Source organism: Pygocentrus nattereri, chromosome 21 (assembly GCF_015220715.1).
Source record: "Pygocentrus nattereri isolate fPygNat1 chromosome 21, fPygNat1.pri, whole genome shotgun sequence".
NCBI classification, from domain to species: Eukaryota; Metazoa; Chordata; class Actinopteri; order Characiformes; family Serrasalmidae; genus Pygocentrus; species Pygocentrus nattereri.
The window spans coordinates 19,376,233-19,395,507 of NC_051231.1; the positions used below are offsets into that span (position 1 = coordinate 19,376,233).

Here is a 19,275-nt window from a genome sequence, read left to right on the forward strand (position 1 = left end):
AAGAATTGTATCTTGTTAAATATGATATGATGAATTGTCCATCATCAGCGACTTGTACTAACACAAAAAAGGCAATTGTGAATTCAGATTGACTTTAACAAGATCAAAGTCACAACATCATGCAAACTAATAAAGCAAACTGACACTGTCAAAAAGCAACATGAGACAAACACAAATTATGTATATAAATAAACATCAGAAGTCAAAATAACTCACAATCAAGTGAGTTAAAAATCAATAAAAGTGAATAATTCTGTGAAAAATGCTGTTTTATTACCTTTACAATACAATATCAAATAGACAAGAAGACAAGAGGTGGGTAGAGGACCCTAAACCCAGACTCAAGAAAAAGAATGACTCAAGTAGAATACCCTTTCCAAAAAAACAACTTGAGTACAAGTACAAAAGTAACAGATCAAAAAACACAAGTACTAAATAATATATTGCATCCATTTAAGACAGCTTTAGCCCCAATAATTAAATGTTCTTTTACTCTACTTTTACACCTCTCGCTACATTCAATTCATACAATTCATGACTGTCATTTATGATACGCCCCGATCCCCATAACCATAAATCTCTAAGTGCTGCCCCAAGAACTATCTATCAGCATAAGAAATGCAGTGTGTTAGGCACAAATGTAACAATTTAAATTAAACATAACCACATTTTAATGACTACAGTGTAACTAAGAAAAAGGTGAATTACTCTCCTCATAAATATGCTTTGAGTTTAAGTAGAAGCAATCATTTAAAAATACTAATAAAATACTGATATAGTAAGTGAATAAACATAACTAGTTGTGACCCACCTCTGCTAATAGATACATGCAGACACACGTAACACTAAGCATAAAAATGGCGCAAACAGGCAGTTGGGAAACTAACACAGCTATCAAAATCTGATGGCTGGGAGGCATGTTACCTGATTCATTGCTCAAGTGGCTGAGCAGAACATAGGGAACTGCGCATAGTGAGAGAAGGGAGATAGGGAAATTGCATTGAGAAACACTTCTTAATTTACTACTCTGTGTGTGTCTTATGCCTAGTTCAGACTACACGATTTTATCCTGTGAAACCTGTGGTCGGAGGCAAATCGGCGATCACTTGGCGCTCGCTCAGTCGTGTAGTGTGAACGGCTGAAAGACGCTCGCCAAGCCGTCGCCGAGTGGTCGCCGACTAATCGCAGACGCCTGGCAAATATCTAGCATGTTTAATATCCAGCCCAGTCGGCGACTGTGAGTCAACAGCAGCGTCTAGCTACAGCCAATGGGAACGTGTAGAGAGACAACCGCGTCACCGTTGAAGATCGCTCTGCGCGACAGTCGAGGAGTACACAAACAGAATAATGGCTACAAGAGGTTCTCGCTCTACTTGGACACAAGAAATGGAGGAACAGTTGATAGAGCTTTGGCAAGAGCATCAGTGCCTTTTTGACGTGTCCAGTGACCTGTACCAGAACAGAGTCGAGATCTTCTACGTGGTATTGCTAGTTCTCACGAGAGTTTATTTTTCGTGTGTTCTCGTGTTTTTGGACAGCAGCCAGATGAGTCGGCGACTCCCCAGGGTGAAAGCCGTTTAATTCGTGAGCCCGTGTCGCCGATCAGTCATGTCGTATGAAAGACACAACAACTGAAAAACTCGCGATTACAGCACAACCAGTCATGTAGTGTGAACGGCACAAAAACCTGACGACTGAAAAAGTCGTGTAGTGTGAACCAGGCATTAGCAGACATGGGAACAAGTCACTAATTTGCAAGTAACAAGTACGAAGAAGTCCTGAGTCAAGTCCCAAGTCACTACAAGGAAGTCTTGAGTCAAGTCCCAAGTCTTAAACTTCGAGTCCTAGTCAAATAACTAGGTGTAACGTCATTTCAATATTTAACACAATTTGATGCAGTTGATTAGTAGTATATTAAACCGACATTAATCATAAACATTTTTAAAGTTTTTATTTATTATAAAAAAATAAATTGCATATGAAATTAAATCATTTCATTGTTTTGCCCAACACACCTGATCCAAGGCCAAGGTTGAGAAACACTGCGCTATATGAAAGTATTAGTACACATTACACCTACAGGATTTTTTAATGAAATCCCATTCTAAACCCATAAGCATTATTATGCAGTTGGTTGGGACACACACCTACAGGAGTTTTTATCATATCTCATTCTAAACCCATATGCAATAATATGAAACTGTCTCCCTTTGCAGCTACTATATAAGGAAAGAAGTATTAGGACACCTACAGGAGCTTGTATGATGTCACATTTTAAACCCATAAGCATTAATATATGGACCTGGTCTTTGCAGTTCTAACAGCATGTGTGAACTCTGCAGTAGCTCTGCATGTATTGATCAGCAGAGTGCTTGGCACTTTTCTGCACTACTTCAACACTTTGTGGCTGACATGCTGTGGTTTCTAAATGCTTTAATTTTTCAGTAAAATCACTCACAGTGGATGGTGGAATATCTAGGAGGGATGAACAGAGGGAGAGAGCTTCGTTCACATTAGCTGTTGTTTATCATTAAGTCACTAACTTTGCTAGCTAGTTTGTTAGCCAGCTAGCTAACCTAGCTAACTGATATATGTGAAATATACATAGCAGAGACTCACTGTTCTTTGTGCCTCAAATGTCAAACAAAGTTTGGAGTGGTTGCATCTTGACTCCACATGTCTTGCATGTCGCAGTTCTTTTTTATTTACTACAGCATGTTGCTCATCTGCAGGGCTCTCAAGTTTTTAAGTTTGGTGGAGTGAGATTTTTTTTGGGGGGGGTCACCCATCGACCCAACGGCCCATTGACCCTCCAAGTGTGTTCAACTTAAAAGAGAACAAGTTTGATTTGATCAAATTTCACGGTTTATTCTATGACATATAATTAAAAGTTGAAAGTACAAACACTTTCACTATAGTCTTCTCTGCTATCTCCCCTGATGTAGTAGCCATTTCAGTCTCTTCCATCGTTACATTATCTGCCTTCCTTTCTGAGCCTTTTCCCAGAAGGAAATAAGGCTCTTCTGTTTCTTCCCTGACATTCTAAATAAACAACAAACGGTTAAAAACTTATCTATGTTCATGACAGCTCTAAGGTGACTAAACCAAAGTTATTCTACCCTATAATACCCAGAAAGACCCTATAAATACCCCAAAAAGTCTCTGACTAAACAAACATTTAAAACATCGTCAGGCTCCAGTGGTGCCATTCTCCTTCAGTTGTTCACCGACGTGTGTTAGTCAGAATCGAATCGGACAGTTCTTCGCGCCTGACACTCTGGCTGAAACTCCACCCTCTTTGACTAAATCTGCCGCTCTGAAACAACAAAGCGATCTATATTCTGATTGGCTCAACGAGAGTACTTTATAATATGCAACCGATGGATTGGCTGAATAGGGTGTGGTAACTGGGTAACTTCTCTGAGCACAGAAGCGCTGTGACCAGTGGCTGTGACTCGTTTGCGAATTAATTTTTGATTGGATTTTTTTTTTAGAAAAAAAAAACAAGAGTGAGAAATAATTGCAGGTTGTCAAAAAAACACTGTCCACTGTTTTAATTTGAGTGAGGGAAGCTAGTTGTTGAGCCATTGGTAGGTCTATGTGTTGATATTAAAGCCAAGATGCTAGACTGTATGTGTATCAGCTAATTAATGTTATAGAGTGATAGATACATGATGCCTGATTCCTAACTTGTGCTGTGTGTGGGTGGCCAGTTAGCCATGGATATTCGACTGTTTTTACAGAGAAAAGAGCCGGGTTCAGATGACAGGGTAAGGTCAAAATGATTTGAATCAGTGCCCACAGTAGGGTGACCAGATGCTCTGAAAAATTGAGAACAGTCCTGAGTTTTTTGAGGAGTTGTCGTCAATCACAAACTTGTTTTTTATTTATTTATTTTTTAAATAAAGTGGCTAATTTAGCTACAGTAATAGATAATATGAACAGATTAAAAGGAGGGCTGTCTGTATGTTACCTGTAATTACCTTTGTAGGCAATATTTTCTGCTTTTTAGTTATCTATATCAACCCAGATAATGGAGAATGTACCTGCTACTATGGGAAGAATTTTTGATTAAAAATATCTAAAAATGGGTTTGTGCATCAACAATTTTATTATCTTATTTGCTAAAAAGATGTTTAAAAGTTACACAAGTGTCACCTGTGCATAATATTTTGTGTATTCTTATCATAACCTCAGAGTCTGTAAATTGTTTCATAATGATAAAAAATTTTCAGAAATAGCATGTCTGATCTGAATCTAAATTATTCTTCTGACGCACTCACACCAACTCTCCTGTCCTCAATTTCACTCTTTCATGTGGTCGCCCTAGCTGACAGCATCCTAATATTCAATGAGAAAAATGCTATAAAGTGATATGGATCTACTTATGTTCTCATTTTAGATAAAATACTCATTGTTTGTTTGTTGTATTTGTCAACTGTTTGGCAGCAGGATGAGACAGAGAGGGGGGAATATAGAGAGGGAGGGGGAGACAGCAAGAGCAGGGTGAGAAAATTGACAGTTAACATTAGCAAAAACCACAGTTATAAATGCCACAACTGCTTCTGTTTCCCCTCTTGCATTGCAGTAGAATCCACAATGATATCAAATAACCAAACTATGATGTCACCAACACTATTAGTTTGGCTTATTTATTAGTATTTATTTCTATTTATGTAATTTTGTAGTTGAATGTGATAGATTTGTGTATGTTATTGCAAAGGGGGAGAGAGAAGGATGGAGAGAGTGAAAGAGCAGGAAGAACCAGTTGAGAAAAGAGAAACAGTGAATAGTGGCAAGCAAAACACACACACACACACATTTTCAAAGCCACTTCTCCCTCAGGGTCACGGGGGGCAAGCAAAACAGTTAGTAACACAATTTCATTTGTAATACTTTGTTAACCAAGTGAAGACTTTGTGGCTCACAGGCTCGGCATTAAAGAGAGTTTTCTCAGATTTAGATTAGTCTTTCCAGGATTGGTAGTCCAGAATTATGTTAAATTGTAAAAAGAAAAATTCATTGGGTGTTCAGCATCCGTTATGCTCTGATCCTAGAATTGCCCTTGAATACCTGATGATTGATGCTTATGAACTTTTTTTTTGATAAATATACTCTTATTCCAAATATGATGCCTATTACAGTTTTGGGACAGGACTATGCTTATTACTGTGTTGCATAACCTTTACTTTTAATAGCACTTAAAGTATTCCCAAGCCCATGCAATGATATCCATCACAGAAGCATGCCAGTTGTTTATGCAGTACCACCCGAGGAATTAAAGGTCACAAGCTTTCAGTTGCGTTTTTTGGCCTGAGATTTTTATAGATTTCCTGAAACTTTGAATAATATTATGCACTGCAGAAAGTGAAATACTTAAAATCCTTGCAAGCGCTCATTAAGAAACATTGTTCTTAAACAATGGAGTAATCCAGCCATTAGGGGTGTACTTTGTGTACTTCTGGTGCCGGTCCCAAGCCCGGATAAATAGTGAGGGTTGCGTCAGGAAGGGCATCCGGCGTAAAACTTGTGCCAAAACTATCATGCGGTTCACAAATATGATTGCCATACTGGATCGGGCGATTCCCGGGTTAACAACGACCGCCTCCGGTGTTGGTGACCAGCAGGGTGCCGGTGGAAATTGGACTACTGTAGGTCGAAGACCATCAAAGAGGAGAGGAGGAAGGCGGGTTAGAAGGCAGCGAGAGAGAAGGAAAAGCAGGAGTGTGGAGGTTAGAGTAGGGACTCTGAACATAGGGACAATGACTGGTAAAGGCAGAGAGCTTGCAGACATGATGGAGAGAAGGAAGGTAGATATGCTGTGTGTCCAGGAGACCAGATGGCAAGGAAGCAAGCCCAGGAACATTGGAGGTGGATTCAAACTATCATGGTGTAGAGAGGAAGAGAAATGGAGTAGGGATAATCCTAAAGGAACAGCTTGTGAAAAGTGTTCTGGATGTAAAAAGAGTGTCATGAGCCTGAAGTTGGAGGTTGATGGTGTAATTTTGAATGTGGTCAGTTCATTTTCATATGCACCACAGGTTGGTTGTCAGTTAGGACAGATTAGTGATTGGTGCAGACTTCAATGGACATGTTGGTGAAGGGAACAGAGGGGATGAAGAGGGTTGGGTATGTATGGTGTGAAAGACAGAAATGCGGAAGATGGTTGTAGATTTTGCAAAGAGAATGGAAATGGCTGTGGTGAACATGTATTTTCAGAAGAGGGAAGAACACAGGGTGACATACAAGAGTGGAGGGAGGTGCACACAGGTGGATTATATCCTTAGCAGGAGATGCCACCTAAAGGAGATTGGAGATTGTAAAGTGGTACCAGGGGAAAGTGTAGCAAGACAGCATAGGGTGGTCGTCTGTAGAATGAGATTAGAAACAAAGAAGACGAAGAGAGTGAAGACAGAGCCAAAGATAAGATGGTGGAAGCTGAAGGAGGAGGATGGTTGCAGGCAGTTCAGGGAGAAATTGCAACAGGCCCTTGGGGAGGAGCTGCCTGAGGACTGGGAAACTACAGCTAAGGTGGTGAGAGAAACTGGCAAGAATGTGTTGGGTGTTTCGTCTGGTCAGAGGAAAGAAGACAAGGAAAGTTGGTGGTGGAATGAGGAAGTCCAGGAGAGTATTCAGAAGAAGAAGGCAGCTAAGAAAAAGTGGGATAACCAGAGAGATGAAGGAAGTAGGCAGGAGTACCGTGAGGCTAGTCGCATAGCGAAAAGAATGGTGGCAAAGGCAAAGGCTCAGGCCTATGATGAGCTGGAGTAAAGGCTGGACAGTAAAGAAAGAGTAAAGGACTTGTATCGTTTGGCTAAACAGAGAGATAGAGCTGGAAAGGATGTACAGCAGGTTAGGCTGATAAAGGATAGAGAGGGAAATGTACTAGTGAGTGAACAGAGAGTGATGAGTAGATGGAAGGAGTACTTTGAAGAACTAATGAATGAGGAAAACGAGAGAGAGAGGAGGACAACGGGGGAGAGATAGTGGATCAGGAAGTGCAGAGAATTAGTAAGGTTGAAGTGAGGGCAGCTTTAAAAAGGATGAAGAATGGAAAGGCAGTTGGTCCAGATGACATACCTGTGGCGGTATGGAGATATTTAGGAGCGAAGGCAGTGGACTTTTAAACCAGGTTGTTTAATAAAATGGAGAGTGAGAGGATGCCTGATGAGTGGAGAAGCGGTGTACTGGTCCCCATTTTTAAGAACAAGGGTGATGTGCAGAGCAGCAGTAACTACAGAGGTATAAAGTTGATTAGCCACACCATGAAGGTATGGGAAAGAGTTGTTGAAGCAAGGCTAAGGTGAGAGGTTCAGATCAGTGAGCAGCAGTTTGGTTTCATGCCCAGAAAGAGTACCACAGATGCAATTTTTGCATTGAGAGTGTTGGTAGAGAAGTACAGAGGTCAGAAGGAGCTACATTGTGTCTTTGTGGATCTAGAGAAGGCATATGATAGGGTGCCAAGAGAGGAACTGTGGTACTGTATGAGGAAGTCAGGTGTAGCTGAAAAGTATGTTAGGGTGGTGCAGGACATGTATGAGGATAGTGAGACAGTGGTGACATGTGCAGTTGGAGTGACAAATGGTTTCAAGGTGAAGGTAGGGTTACATCAGGGATCAGCTTTGAGCCCCTTATTGTTTGCAATGGTGATGGAAAGATTGACAGATGAGGTCAGGCAGGAGGCTCCATGGACCATGTTTGCAGATGACATTGTAATCTGTGGTGAGAGTAGAGAGCAGGTGGAAGAGAATCTGGAGAGGTGGAGGTTTGCACTGGAGAGGAGAGGAATGAAGGTCAGTAGAGACAAGACGGAATACATGTGTGTGAACGAGAGGGAGGCAGGTGGAAAGGTGAAGATGCAAGGAGTAGAGGTCGTAAAGGTGGATGACTTCAAATATCAACTATCCAGAGCAATGTGTAGAAAAGAGGTGAAGAAGAGGGTGCAGGCAGGATGGAGTGGGTGGAGACGGGTGTCAGGGCTGATTTGTGACAGCAGCAAGAGTGAAAGGGAAGGTTTACAAGACTGATTTGTGACAGCAGCAAGAGTGAAAGGGAAGGTTTACAAGACAGTAGTGCGTCCTGCTATGATGTATGGTTTGGAGACTGTGGCTCTGTCTAAAAGACAAGAGGCTGAGCTGGAGGTGGCGGAGATGAAGATGCTGAGATTTTCGTTGGGAGTGACAAGGACGGACAAGATTAGCAATGAGCAGATCAGAGGAACAGTGAAGGTGGAATAGTTTGGAGATAAAGCCAGAGAGGCCAGGTTGAGATGGTTTGGACATGTGTTGAGGAGGAATAGTGGATATATTGGTCAAAGAATGTTGGAGATGGAGCTGCTGGGTAGAAGGAGAAGAGGTAGACCTCAGAGAAGGTTTATGGATGTAGTGAAGGTGGACATAGAGATGGTTGGTGTAAAAGTAGAGGAGGCAGTGGATAGGGCAAGATGGAGGCAGATGTGGCGACCCCTAAAGGGAGCAGCCGAAAGAAGAAGAAGAAGTTCTTAAACAATGGAGTATTTACTAAAGGATTTTTTGGCAAAATGACTAGGCTTGCCCAATCCTTGCTTATAGAGGAATAGGCCTTTCCTGGATGCTCCTTGTTTGGCCAGGCACTCTTTTAAAGTGTTTTCTAAATATTTTATAATGTTCCTAGTCTTAACAGTCTCTACCCTAGTTTTTTGGAATATGTTGCAGATACCAATTTCAGAATGAGTGTATATGTACAAAAACAAAAATGATAAAAACTTACCTGTCTTGTTTTTTTTTTATTAATTTTTTTATATATACAAGTGAAAGTTTTCTGTTTTTCTTTGCATTTCACATACTGGCCCAACTGTTTTGACATTGTATTTTAGGCCATTGTATTTCATGTTGGCAGAATCTATTATACACTGAATCTTAACAACCAACAAACAAGCTGGTCTTGCTGACTATTAAAATAGCAGGGGCAATAGCATCTTCACAAATATGAAGACACAGCCTTAGAGAACAGAGTGAGAGAACATGAATTTTTGACATGAATGCACAGCGTACATAATGTACAGTAAAAGTCCCATCTGACAGACTATGCACAACACTGCAGAGATGAGATAGATCGTAGCTTTAAGGACAAGTTAAATGTTTGTGAGCTGAGTGACAAACGTAACCTCTGTTCACATAGAGCCCTGACCAGTTTACCTGTCAGTTGTTTACTGGGGTATCTGGCAAAGGCAGTCAGCAAAGCACTGCTGCTGAAAGGAGAGCTAATTTAGCAGAAATTGTTATTTCACCCACAAATGCAATCAGGACACTCAAGTTACATGCAGAGTGTGTGTGCATATTTGTCTGTGTAGGTATGTGTGTGCATGTGTGTGTTTGTGCACACTCTTCATGCTGCCACTATCATTGGCCTAAATAAAAAAACTGATTAGTCACACTGCAACTGGATTAGCTAGTGACTTGAAAAGAAGAACTATTACTTACCAAATAAGTGTAGGTAGATTGCAATGCAGAACAAACCAGAAAACTACAAAAATAAGTTTGTGAAAAAATTAACATTTGAAACCAATGTACTTACTGTATCCCATCCCCTGGACAAAGTACTTAAAAGCTTCAGCTAGTTTGCCAGGCTGTGGAGAACAAGAACACAATTCTGTTTTTTTATATACTACAAAATGTTTATAATCAGATAAGATGAAAAATACTGTAGACCCCTCTGGGTCAGACTAAGCTACTTTCTTGGTTTGACTTCTATGGCAGCCCTAGCCAAATGACATGTTTTGTTGAGTTTTGAAGTGGAAAGAAACAAATGCAACCTCTGCAGCCAACTATTTAAGAAATAACATGTATGTGCGAAAGGAAATGTCCAGGTATTTTATATTTGATTCACTTAAAATAAAAATAAATAAATAAAAAAACACAGTAATAGGGCGTGTGCAAAAATCTAAATACACTTCCAGATGTACAATCACAAAAGTTAATAAACTTGATGGGCCTTTATTTGGTTTGTTAGGACTGGTTAGGTTAATTAAAATTGCCATTAAGAATTATCAGCTAATGGCAAATCCAGAGCATAACCCTCAACCCTCACCCTCATCCAGACTCCTCCAATGCACAGAGCAGGCCTACCTCTGCACTGGATGTGACAGTAACTCCCCTGCATCACTCTGATCACCACTTCCTATCTTTCTCACTCTCCCTCCCTGCTACTCCTGTACATTACCCCTTCATGCTGCTCCTCACGATGCAACCTGCACTCCACTCCTTCCTTGTCTTTCGCTTCAACTATCCTGACCACCTTTCCACATCCTTATTCATTTTCTTCACTCTCAGTGGACATAGCTACAGATGCTTTCCTTTCTTCACTCTCATCTGAAATTAACTTTCCATGTCCTCTCTCCTTCAGGCCAGCAAGATCTTCCCCACTGATCTGGCCACTGGCTGACAGGTGTCTTGCGCAGCAACTGGCAAGAACTAAGGAAGGCTGCGAAAAGGTGAAGGAAATCCCAACTTGACTCAGATTTTCACTCCTACCAATCTCTCCTTTCCACGTTCTCACTCGAAGTTCCTGCTGCAAAGTCATCTTTCTACAGAGGGGAACTGAAAGCCTCAGCATCTGATCCATGCAATCTCTTCAGCATTTTCTCCTCTCTCATGAACCCTCCTCCTCCCCCTCCACCCTCCTCTCTCACTCCTGAGGATTTTGTCACCTTCTTCGAGGAGAAGGTTGATAGAATCCACCAGGGTTTTCCCTCTGTCCCCACTCCTTACACTAGACCAACTCCTCTCATTCTCAATCCCATAAATTGTTTTTCTTCTCTTTCACCAAATGCTTTCCCTCAACTGATGAAATCCAGTAATCCAACCACCTGCCCACTGGATCCCATCTCATCTGCACTGTTCCAGTCAATCTCCAAGGACCTAATTTTCTCATTAACAAGTCCTTGTCATCAGGTGAAGTTCCATCAGCTTTCAAGACTGGAACAGTACTTCCCATCCTGAAGAAGCCTACGCTTGACAGCTCTGATGTCAACAACTACAGACTGGTATCACTCCTTTCTTTCCTTTCAAAAATTCTTGAACGTGCAGTCTAATTGTCTCACTTTCTCACAAGAACCAGTCTGGCTTCAAACCAGCTCACTCAACAGAAACTGCTTTTATAGCAGTGACAGGGAAGCTCCAGTCAGCATGATCAGCCAAGCTGTCATCTGATCCTGATTCTTCTTGACCTCTGAGCAGCTTTTGACACAGTCAAACATAAAATCCTTCTGGACGTCCTCACCAACCTTGGAATCACTGGCTATGCGTAGAAGTGGTTCAAGTTCTATCTGGAGGATCGCTCTTATCAGGTAACATGGAGAGGGTCCATATCCTTTCCATGCAGGCTGTCTAGTGTCCCACAAGGCTCGGTGCTGGGTCTTCTTCTCTTTTCTCTTTACACTAGTTCTCTTGGTGATGTAATATCATTTCATGGCTTCTCTTATGCCGATGACACTCAACTAATGCTTTCTTTCTCACCCTCTGACACACAGGTTTCCAGTCACATTTTGGCATGTCTGTCTGACATCTCTTCATGGATGGTAGCTCACCACCTGAAGCTCAATCCTAGAAAGACTGAGCTGCTATTCATCCCTGCAACTATAGGTCCTCATCATGATCTTGCCATCTCATTCAGGAACTCCCTGATTGTTCCGTCTACAGAGGCAAGAAGTCTTGGTGTGATTCTGGATGGCCAGTTATCGTTCTCGACTTACATCGCGAACCTAACTCGGTTGTGCAGATTTCTCCTGTACAACATCCAGAGGATCCGGCCCTTTCTCACTCGAGAGGTGCAATCTCTTATCATCTCTTGACTACTGCAACTCGCTGGTTGGTCTGACCATGCAGGCCATCAAGCCTCTGCAACTCATTCAGAATGCGGCAGCACAGCTCATCTTCAATCTCCCCATGTTCAGCCACGTCACCCCACTGCTGCGGTAGGTTCACTGGCTTTCTGTAGCTGAACAAATCAGATTTAAATCCCTGATGCTTGTTTACAAAGCACTTTGAGTTTCAAGTACAGCTTGGCTGGACCCGCCATCCTACAAGGTGCATAAGAAAGGATCAAGACTGTTCTCTGTACTGGCGTACAGGTGGTGGAACAAACACCCACTGGCTGTCCGTACAGCAGAGTCTCTCACTGTCTTAAAACACAGACTGAAGACACATCTCTTTGTACAACACTTAAATGAGCTCTGAATTAAGTATTGATTTTAATGTATTGTACTGAAATTATATATTGTATTGCACTGTTCTGCATTCAACACTGTTCCTTTTTCTCTAGGTATCAATAGTGACTATTTGTTTCTTGCTTTCTCTCTAACCTATTGGTAACTAGCAAAGATACTTTCTCTAGATATACAAAGCACTTATTGTAAGTCGCTCTGGATAAAAGCATCTGCTATGTGTAAATGTAAATCATAATAATTTCTCTCTTCAATTGTTGTGCTAACACTCAACAACCATGCTTATGTAAGCAGCTCCCTGAAGATCTGAAAATTAAGCTACTTGATGCCTATGAAGCAGGAGAAAGCTATAAAGAGACATCAATGTGCTTTCAGCTCACACAGGAGTGGTGGTGCACCATTCTACTGTACAGAGTTGCCTGTACAAACATGATGTGCATGGAAGAGCCATCAGAAATAAATCTCACCTGTGGCTTCATCATAAAAGTCAATAATTGAAGTATGTGAAACAACAGCTAGATAATCATTTTGGAAATATGCGGTAAACTAAAGTAAAAATGGAACTTTTTGGCCACAAACAGCAAATGTAGCAGTCAGCAAGCAATCAGTCAAAAACTGATACTGAAAAGAAGATGGCTTCAGGACAATGATGGAACATAAAACACTACCATGCACTACTTAAAGAAACATAAGATAACACTTTTGGAATAGTCTGTGGGATCTCCTGAATCTGTGGGTAGATCTTAAGCACACTGTGCATGGAAGACAGCCCAAAACTAGAATAATTCTGTATCGAAGGGCAGGTGAACATTTCTAAAACAAGAATATAAAAACTCCTAGCTGGCTACAAAAAGGATTTGCAAGCTGTTATTTCTGACAACAGGGGTGTTACTAAATACTGATGTAATAGGGTATTTACAACTTTATACGCTGGCAATTTTTTTTGTTAGGTCAAATAAATGCTTTAATCACTCAAAAATATCTATATAATTGTATACTGCTCAAAAAAATAAAGGGAACACTCAAATAACACATCCTAGATCAGAATGAATGAAATATTCTCATTGAATACTTTGTTCTGTACAAAGTTGAATGTGCTGACAACAAAATCACACAAAAATCATCAATGGAAATCAAATAAATAACCAATGGAGGCCTGGATTGGGAGTCACACACAAAATTAAAGTGGAAAAACACACTACAGGCTGATCCAACCTTGATGAAATGTCCTTAATACAAGTCAAAATGAGGCTCAGTATTGTGTGTGGCCTCTACGTGCCTTTATGACCTCCCTGGGCATGCTCCTGATAAGGTGGCGTATGGTCTTCTGAGGGATCTCCTCCCAGACCTGGACTAAAGCATCTGGACCAGACCTGGACTGTCCAACTCCTGGACAGTCTGTGGTGCAACGTGACGTTGGTGGATGAAGCGAGACATGATATCCCAGATGTGCTCAATCGGATTCAGGTCTGGGGAACGGGCGGGCCAGTCCATAGCTTCAATGCCTTCATCTTGCAGGAACTGCTGACACACTCCAGCCACATGACCCAGGGCCAACCGCACCAGCATATGGTCTCACAAGGAGGATCTCGGTACCTAATGGCAGTCAGGCTCCCTCTGGTGAGCACATGGAGGGCTGTGCGGCCCTCCAAAAAAATGCCACCCCACACCATTACTGACCCGCTGCCAAACCGATCATGCTGAAGGATGTTGCAGGCAGCAGATCACTCTCCACGGCGTCTCCAGACTCTGTCACATCTGTCACATGTGCTCAGTGTGAACCTGCTTTCATCTGTGAAGAGCACAGGTTGCCAGTGGCGAATTTGCTAATCCTGGTGTTCTCTGGCAAATGGCAAGCGTCCTGCACAGTGTTGGGCTGTGAGCACAACCCCCATCTGTGGACGTCGGGCCCTCATATCATCCTCATGGAGTCGGTTTCTAACCATTTGTACAGACACATGCACATTTGTGGCCTACTGGAGGTCATTTTGCAGGGCTCTGGCAGTGCTCCTCCTGTTCCTCCTTGCACAAAGGCGGAGGTAGCGGTCCTGCTGCTGGGTTTTTGCCCTCCTACGGCCTCCTCCACGTCTCCTGATGTACTGGCCTGTCTCTTGGTAGTGCCTCCAGGCTCTGGACACTACGCTGACAGACACAGCAAACCTTCTTGCCACAGCTCGCATTGATGTGCCATCCTGGATGAGCTGCACTTGTGTGGGTTGTAGAGTCCGTCTCATGCTACCACGAGTGTGAAAGCACCACCAACATTCAAAAGTGACCAAAACATCAGCCAGAAAGCATAGGTACTGAGAAGTGGTCTGTGGTCCCCACCTGCAGAACCACTCCTTTATTGAGTGTGTCTTGCTAATTGCCAATAATTTCCACCTGTTGTCTATTCCATTTGCACAACAGCATGTGAAATTGATTGTGAATCAGTGTTGCTTCCTAAGTGGACAGTTTGATTTCACAGAAGTTTGATTTACTTGGAGTTATATTGTGTTGTTTAAGTGTTCCCCTTATTTTTTTGAGCAGTGTATATATTATGCACATTATGCACAGATATTATTCAGTATGCTTTACAATCAGCAGCAGACATGGTAAGATTTAATCGTGAGACTAATAATTACCAAATACAGACATGCCAACTCATAAGCAGTGAAAAATGGGACAAGTTTAGAAATGTAATTTTAAATGAAAATGAAGCATTATGGTACAATCATAGGGAAACAGGTAATTGCTGTAGAACAAAGAGGACCAATTCAGGTCCTGGAGATCCACCACCCTAGAGAGCTCAGCTCCAGCTGTGTCCAATTTTCAGATGTCTCTGAAGCCATCTATTAACTGGATCAAGTGTGTTATATCCTCTCCATGGATCACCACCATATCGTGGTGGAGGGGTTTGCATGCTTGAATGATCCTAGGAGCTATGTTGTCTGGACCAAAGCTCCTGGTAGGGTCTCCCATGGCAAATTGGTCCTAGGTGACAGGTCAGACAAAGTGTGATCCATAATAACCCTTATGAAAAGACAAAAACAGGACTTGTGTACCCTGCCCGGAACAGGGTTACCGGGGCCCCACCCTGGAGCCAGGCCTGGGTGAGGGGCTCGCCAGCGAGCGTCTGGTGGCTGGGCATTTACTCATGGTGCCTGGCCGGGCCCAGCCCGAAGGAGTTACATGAGTCCGCCCTCCCATCGACCCACCACCAATGGGAGGGGCAGTAGTAGGGGTTCGGTGCGTTGTGGATCGGGCAGTGTCCGAAGGCATGGGCCTTGGCTTTCTATCCTCGGTTGCTGAAACTGGCTTTTGGAACTTGGAATGTTACCTCACTGGTGGGGAAGGAGCCTGAGTTGGTGCGCGAGGTTGAGAGATACCGGCTAGATATAGTCAGGCTCACCTCAACACACAGCTTGGGCTCTGGGTCCAATCTCCTTGAGAGGGGCTGGACTTTATTCTTTTCTGGAGTTGCCCATGGTGAGAGGCGGCGAGCAGGTGTGGGCTTTCTCATAGCCCCTCGACTCGGTGCCTGTATGTTGGGGTTTTCTCCGGTGGACGGGAGGGTAGCTTCCCTACGCCTTCGGGTCTTATGCACTGAACAGCAGTTCAGAATACCTAGCCTTCTTAGAGTCCTTGGGAAGGGTGCTTGAAAGTGCTCTTCCTGGAGACTCTATTGTCCTACTGGGGGACTTCAACGCTCACGTGGGCAATGACAGTGTGACCTGGAGGGGTGTGATTGGGAGGAATGGCCTCTCTGATCTGAACCCGAGTGGTGTTCAGTTTTTGGACTTCTGTGCAAACCACAGTTTGTCCATCACGAACACCATGTTTGAACACAAGGATGTCCATAAGTGCACATGGCACCAGGACACCCTAGGCCGCAGTTCAATGATTGACTTTGTAGTCGTGTCATCGGACTTGCGGCCGTGTGTTTTGGACACTCGGGTAAAGAGAGGAGCTGAGCTGTCAACTGAGTTGGATCAGGTGGTGGGGGAAGATGCCGGTCAGACCAGGCAAGCCCAAATGTATAGTGAGGGTTTCCTGGGAACGTCTGGCAGAAGAACCTGTCAGATTGATCTTCAACTCACACCTCCGTCAGAACTTTGACCAGATATCGGGGGAGGTGGGGGACATTGACTCAGAATGGGCCATGTTCCGTTCCTCCATTGCTGAAGCGGCTGACTGTAGCTGTGGCCGTAAGGTAGTTGGTGCCTGTCAGGGCGGTAATCCTCGAACCCGGTGGTGGACACCCCAGGTGAGAGATGCCGTCAAGCTGAAGAAGGAGTCCTACCGGGCATGGTTGGCCTGTGGGACACCAGAGGCAGCTGGCAGGTATCAACAGGCCAAGCGATCTGCGGTTTCAGGCGTCGCCAAGGCAGAAACCCGTGTATGGGAGGAGTTTGGTAAGGCCTTGGAAAATGACTTTAAGTCGGCTCCGAAAAGATTCTGGCAAACCGTCAGGCGACTCAGAAGGGGAAAGCAGTGTGCCACTAGCACTGTATATAGTGGAGATGGTGTGCTGCTGACTTCGACTGAAGACGTCATTGGGCGGTGGAAGGAATACATTGAGGACCTTCTCAAACCCACCGACACGTTCTCCAGTGAGGAGGCAGAGTCTGGGGACATGGGAATAGGCTTGTCCATTACTGAGGCCGAAGTCGCTAAGGTAGTTAAGAAGCTCCTTGGTGGCAAGGCTTCAGGGGTGGATGAGATCCGCCCTGAGTTCCTCAAGGCTCTGGATGTTGCGGGGCTGTCTTGGCTGACACGCCTTTTCAACATTGTGTGGACTTTGGGGGCGGTGCCACTGGATTGGCAGACTGGGGTGGTGGTGCCTCTTTTTAAAAAGGGAGACCGGAGGGTGTGTTCCAACTACAGGGGAATCACACTCCTCAGCCTCCCTCGTAAGGTCTATGCAGGGGTACTGGAGAAGAGAGTCTGGCTTATAGTCGAACCTCGGATCCAGGAGGAGCAGTGCGGGTTCCGCCCTGGTCGTGGAACACTGGACCAACTCTTCACCCTCTCCAGGATTCTGGAGGGTTCATGGGAGTTTGCCCAACCAGTCCACATGTGCTTTGTGGATCTGGAGAAGGCATTTGACTGTGTTCCCCGGGGTATTCTGTGGGAGGTGCTTCGGGAGTACGGGGGTACATGGCTCTTTGCTACAAGCCATTCAGGCCCTGTACAAACAAAGCTGGAGTTTGGTTCGCATGGCCGGCAGTAAGTCAGACTCGTTCCTAGTGAGAGTTGGACTCCGTCAGGACTGCCCTTTGTCACAGATTCTATTCATAATTTTTATGGATAGAATTTCTAGGTGCAGTCAGGGGATGGAGGGTGTCCGGTTTGGTGACCTCAGGGTCACATTGCTGCTTTGCAGATGATGTGGTCCTATTGGGGACATCAGGACGCAAACTTCAGCTTTCGCTGGATCGGTTTGCAGCCGAGTGTGAAACAGCCGGGATGAGAATCAGTACCTCTAAATCCGAGACCATGGTTCTCAGGCGGAAAAGAGTGGAGAGCCGTCTCTGGGTTGGAGATAGGCTCTTGCCTCAAGTGGAGGAGTTCAAGTATCTCGGGGTCTTGTTCACGAGTGATGGTACAAGGGAGCAGGAGATTGACAGGCGGATTGGTGCTGGGTCAGCAGTGATGCGGGCTCTTTACCGGTCTGTTGTTGTAAAGAAAGAGCCCCAGCCATAAGGCAAGGCTCTCGATTTACCGGTCGATCTACGTTCCCACCCTCACCTATGGTTTGGGTAATGACCAAAAGAATAAGATTGCGAATACAAGCGGCCGATATGAGTTTCCTCCGCAGGGTGTCTGGAGTCTCCCTTAGAGACAGGGTGAGAAGTTCGGTCATCTGGGAGGGACTCAGAGTAGAGCCGCTGCTTCTTCACGTCAAGAGGAGCCAGCTGAGTTTGTTCGGGCATCTGGTTAGGATGCCTCCTGGACGGCTCCCTCGGGAGGTGTCACAGGCAAGTCCACCTGGGAGACCCCGGGGAAAAGCCAGAACACGCTGGCGTGACTATATCACCCAGCTGGCCTGGGAGCGCCTCGGAATCCCCCTTGGAGAGCTAGTGTAAGTGGCTGGGGAAAGGCAGGTCTGAGCCTCATTGTTTAGGATGCTGCCCCCGCGACCCGAACCCCGGAGAAGCGGAAGATAATGGCTGGATGGATGGATGGTGTGTTATATAAGGCCTGGGGCTAAACACTGAAGGTTGGTAGATCTCCAGCACCAGGATTAGGTAGCCTTGAAAGGTGAAGACTGTAGAAATATTAAGTTCATTGAGTTCAACAACTATTCAAGTCATGTTAAAAAACTGTGCTGCTTTCCAGGTATTTTGAAATGTTTGTTTGGTAATAACCTACTACTTACCATACCGATATCAGTGTGTACAAAATCTGTCAAACATTTGGTTTTTAAGGTCCCTCCTCAACAGTTTTTATAATATAATAAATAGAGGCCTTTCTAAGAACTGATTGTCATTTGTGTTCTGTCTGCTAAAAGTGCACGAAACATTCAATTTCCACTATTTATATCATGACTTACCTGAACAACCTGAGGCATGCCACCACAGTCTGCCATCTGAGAGACAATCACATTGTGACACAAAGACATCAAGAGAAGGTCAAGGGAGAGCAAACAGGAGATCGTTATATGACAGTCATAATCACCATATGACTGACTATAGGGTGCTGACAAAGCTGGGTGAATAAATTGAAGTAATATAATTGGAAAATGTAAGCAAACAAAAACCAATGTTTAATAATCTAGTGTAGCACAATATAGCAAAATACTATAAAAGAAATCCCACCTTCAAAAGTGTAGATTTTGTTGGATTTAACCTGGAGTTGCACTCAACCTATTATATGAAGAAATCAACATTGCACAGCATTAGCAATGCATACGCTTAGCAATGCTAAGTTATATTAAAACATTTTTCAGAAAAATTTCCAAGACACAAACAATTTGTCCATATTTTCTTCAGAAAGCATAAAAACAGATTACAGATACATTATGAAAATATGATTATAGGACTGGATGAAAGTATTACATTAATCAGTCATCTGCACCAGAATCTTCTTCT

The 19,275-nt window shown here is 43.7% G+C and overlaps 1 protein-coding gene across 5 annotated transcripts in view; it reads right to left on the reverse strand.

Annotated features, from left to right (window-relative positions):
* Positions 1-19,275, reverse strand: part of ndrg3a (ndrg family member 3a) — a 93,211-nt gene that overhangs the window by 895 nt on the left and 73,041 nt on the right. For 4 of the 5 annotated variants that reach the window (XM_037532056.1, XM_017685278.2, XM_017685276.2 and 1 more), the window contains 4 exons: positions 19,003-19,050; positions 18,738-18,773; positions 9,556-9,607; positions 925-963 (listed from right to left, as the gene is read on the reverse strand). In XM_037532056.1, the coding sequence (XP_037387953.1) occupies positions 925-963; positions 9,556-9,607; positions 18,738-18,773; positions 19,003-19,050 (175 nt within the window). The remainder of the gene's footprint in view (positions 1-924; positions 964-9,555; positions 9,608-18,737; positions 18,774-19,002; positions 19,051-19,275) is intronic. The other variant, XM_017685277.2, reaches the window with a different exon arrangement.